This window comes from Diadema setosum, chromosome 2, assembly GCF_964275005.1.
Source record: "Diadema setosum chromosome 2, eeDiaSeto1, whole genome shotgun sequence".
Lineage (NCBI taxonomy): Eukaryota > Metazoa > Echinodermata > Echinoidea > Diadematoida > Diadematidae > Diadema > Diadema setosum.
In genome coordinates this window covers 9,088,052-9,092,451 of record NC_092686.1, presented here as the reverse complement: position 1 = coordinate 9,092,451, position 4,400 = coordinate 9,088,052, and the positions used below count along the sequence as shown (strand labels likewise).

General features: G+C 41.5%; 1 protein-coding gene across 1 annotated transcript; it reads right to left on the bottom strand.

Annotated features, from left to right (window-relative positions):
• Positions 1-1,897: 1,897 nt before the first annotated feature.
• On the bottom strand, positions 1,898-3,986 carry LOC140238146 (uncharacterized). Its single transcript, XM_072318088.1, has 3 exons — positions 3,737-3,986; positions 3,148-3,320; positions 1,898-2,714 (listed from the first exon to the last, which is right to left on the bottom strand). Exons 1-3 carry the CDS (start codon positions 3,984-3,986, stop codon positions 2,082-2,084), a joined length of 1,056 nt encoding a protein of 351 aa, XP_072174189.1. The 3' UTR covers positions 1,898-2,081.
• Between the last annotated feature and the right edge of the window lie 414 nt (positions 3,987-4,400).

Here is a 4,400-nt window from a genome sequence, read left to right as displayed (position 1 = left end):
CATTTTAATGTTTATTTTGCAGAGCAGCGATTAAAAAAAAAAACGGTGTGAAACAAAAAGGGCGGGATCTCATCGAAACAGACTCTTGAGTACCGCGAACTGCGATACTGATATTGCCAGCAATTCGTGACCCAAAACTTACCAGTCTTAATGGTTGTACACAAGAGGGCTGCGCGTTTCCGCCTGCTTCTACAGTAAACAAATTTAGGTTAATAAGATACCTATATACCCATATTACAAATATCTATTTCATCTTTACTCATTGACACACACACACACACACACACACACACACACACACACACATATATATATATATATATATATATATATATATGTATATATATATACAAATGATAATTTAACACTGTATCATTCGCAATTGTTTACAAGAGAACCTTAACTGTGTATGACGAAGTCCAAATCTGTACACATTTATTTCTTTGTTCTCATGAACCCTTGTCCATGACATTGTGTTACATTGTGCTAGCATTTGAATTTGACGAGGCTAGGATCCGAGGAAGAACATGAATATTATAGCCATTGTACAGGTCTAGTGCCGTTGATCATGCAAAAAGGGAAGAAATGCAGAATACAATAATACAATAATATGATTGGTTTCGTCACATTGATGTGGGCGTGGAAAAGGTCGTATTAAGTTTATACTTTCCCCCGTTACATGAGAAGATGTGAAAGAACGCTGGTGAGCAATTCATGATAGGTGATCAAAACGCATCGTTATTTTGTTTGTGATCGTATCTATTTTATATATATATATATATAATTCTGTTTTGCTCTTTATTTAGCACTTTTTTTTTTACAGGAGAAAGAGAGTTGCTCTGACCTAAAAAAAAAGAAAAAGAAAAAAAAACACTCTGATGGTACAATTATTCTTCTTTTGCCTAGATATAATTGGTTGCTGTTATTAACACTAACTATACATGATACTTCTAGCTCTGGTCAAGCAAGTCAAGTACACTGTACCAATATACAATGTATGATGCATTTAACATTTTAAACATTCACAGAGCGTTAGTAGAAATTATCCATCCGATATTAACTTTGGAACAGTGGGAACGTCATGAGGCAAAGACGATTGTGTTCCTTTTTTTCTAAATGACTATTTAGAAGTTATGGAGGGTAGATGATTTTGTCAACGTTCGACCAAGTAATGTGCGTTATTTGTTTTATAAAATGGTCACATGACTTGAATTCCAAGACAGCTATTTTAGCAAGATTACCAGGCCAGCACCCGGTTCAGGCTAACTCGACCGCACGCAAACAAGTACAATGCAATTGTACACGCAAACAATACAGCCGAGCTCAAGACGAGCGGTGTTAGTAACGGTCATTAAAGGAAACCAAAACCCAAAGGTGGATTGAATGAAAGAAGCAATGTTAGTAGAACACATCAGTGAAAGTTTGAGGAAAAGCGAACAGCCAATTCAAAAGTTATGAATTTTTAAAGTTTCCATGCAGTTATCGCTGGATAAGGAGACTAACTACACTTCATGACGTCATTATGAACATCATTATAAAGAAAAACTACAAAGAGAATGCCACAGAACGCAATTTTTCATGAAGAGTACACATCCTATCAACATGTTTATACTGACATGTGTTGAGGGTATATTTTCCTGTACTTCCTGAAATAAGTAAGCCAAGTGCTCGTTCATCACGGTAGAAAAGTGAAAATATGTTTGTTTGTTTTTTTTTACATTTTCCCCTAACTTGTTGTTCCTAATGACGTCATGAAATATTTTCCTTATTCTTCTTATTCATCGATGTCTCCTTATTCATCGATGACGCTACCAAAACTTTACAAAATTAATAACTTTTGAATCGATTGTCCGATTTTCCCAAAATTTCACTGATGTGTTCAGCTAATATTGCTGCTTTCACTTAGTCCACATTAATTATATTTGGGGCTTGGTTTCTCTCATGTACTATCGCTCTGTAAAAAGTAAAGTTGCGCCTTCAGGCAAGATAAAAGACGTGATAGTTCTCAGCCAATCACTTGACTAGGATCCACGTCACCATTCATAGGTAAAGGTGTGTCTCTACTGCATCTCTGATAACCCCTAACCACTGGTGTCGTCAAACATGGCCTCGACGATCTGCTGCATCAGGCTGATTTTCAGCTGTTCCTTCTTTCGGCCTTCCTTTATCTTCGCCATCTGGCTGGCGATCAGTTTGCTGAAAATGACGTCGCCGCTGTCGGTCTCCAGGAGTGAACTCCCCGACGGCGCGGTTAACGTCGACGGCGAGTCCTGCCGCTCGTTGGCATTCTTCGTCACGGTTGGCACTGCTAATTGTTGTTTGGCGCGTGACTGTGGCGGTTGTTGCTGGGCTCCGTGTTGACGCTGTTGCTGTTGCTGTTGCGGTGTCACGTGTTGCCTCTGGGACTGCGACTGCGTCGACGACGTCGGCTGGTTGTGCTGCTGCGGGACGAGGGCGGACGGTAGGTGCGATATGTTTGCCTGGGGCCCGCTCGCTGATGGGGATATCGGCGGCGCGGACGATGACAGCGACAGGAAGGTCGGATCAGGTGCTGTCGCCGTCGCTGAAACTGTGTTGACTGATCTCGGGTGGAAGCTCTGCCTGTGTCGGACGTCGCTGGGGTTCACTAGCAGTCGCTTTCGTCGCAGGGTCGTGCCGCCTACCATGACGTCATATCCCGCCAGCCGGTCATTCGCCCTCTTCTCCAACAATGTCTGCCAATGATTTAGGGGGAAAAGGGTATATAGTTTGATACTAAGTGTGATTCTACCTGTCCAATCAGCCGTGCTTCCTCAGCTGACGTCATATAAGAAATATATAGCACAAAGACTGTATCTTTAATCCAAACCTTTAAAGAGCTGTTGGTATCAGGCTAAAATTACAAATATGCAATATAGGGTCTATTGGCACGTAGGGGTCCTACCTACTCTTTACATGCTGTAGTATTCAATTAGGGATACCTTTTTTATGCCTTCGGTGCGACAACTGCATTGACTCATTGATGTCTCAAGTCGACCCATCTCAGTGCAATCACATCAAAATACCATTGACATAATGTATCACGTGATCGACAGTGGTTATGACTGAGTTCAGAACAAAGACAATTATAGTAACAGCAACAACAACAAAATGCGTGTGCGTTCTCACCATACGTGCACGCATTCCTGGCTTCATCCGCATGTGCACAGTCTGCCGCATGAAGGTGTCAAGTTGGTTGAAGTAAGGCCACTTGGACTTGTAGCCGACGGATTTCTTCTCTTTGATTATTTCTTTCGAGTAGTAGGTCCTGAGATTGTTATATTTCTTCACCACGTCATCAACTGATATCAGACAAACGAGAATAATGATCAAGGAAGGTCTCTGAAATAATACTAATCACAAGTTGTGTTTAACGAGCCTTTTGGGGGACTTTAGACTATAGACGTTACACAGGGTCTATTTGTAACATTTTTGACTGTCGTAAAGACCAAACACATTCTGACCACACAATTAAGTGGGGACCTTGGCTTCATTCAATTAAGAGCAATAAACTTTAGATGAATGGATAATTATTGCATTGAATACTTTGTACAGCAGGCCGACTCGCAATACTGTGTAGTTTTTTTTTTTCTTTAAATCTACGTTATTTTTGTAATAATCACGAAAACGACATTAAGTAAACTGCACAACAACATCTATCAAGACTTAGTATTTTGAAGAGGTAAAAAAAAAAAAGGAAAGAAAAAATTATATTCACATGACCATCCGAGTTCTTCGCCGATTCTCCGAAAGCTTCGTCTTCTTATCAGTTTGTTTCGATAGGCCTCGCTGGACACGTCCCAGATCCCGGGGCATTGCTTGACCATTTCGATGAAACGAATCACCATCTCCCTCTCATTTCGCTCCTGTTGGGGCGAGCTCACAGTGTTCACCGCTACAGACGTCAGATCATGGACCTCATGCAACTCCGGTACGATCTCCACACACTCGCTCTTGATTTCGTCCATTTTTTCCTCGTTCCTTCGCGAGTTTTCCCGCGAAATGGGTCTCAAAATCTGCTACAGTTGATTCTCCGATGTAATGTTCAACCTAGCTGTAAAAAAAGTCACTGTCTTACATGCACGATGTGAACGCAGATACAAGCAACTTAAAAATCTGCAGACAACCGTGTTGTAGATTGAGGTATCTGCAATGCGTACACAACCGACGCATGGTGGATGCGTGTAGTATTGCGCAGACAACACAGCTCTTACCAAGGGAAAGCACACATACACACACACACACACACACGGTACACATCCGTGCAAGAGCTTGTTCAAATCGTGCAGTTTACCATCTGTTACGGTCTGGCGACACACACTGTCTCTCTGCAGACGTAATGCGATGCAAGACAACAAAGGTTAAACGTTCAGTGTCCTTAG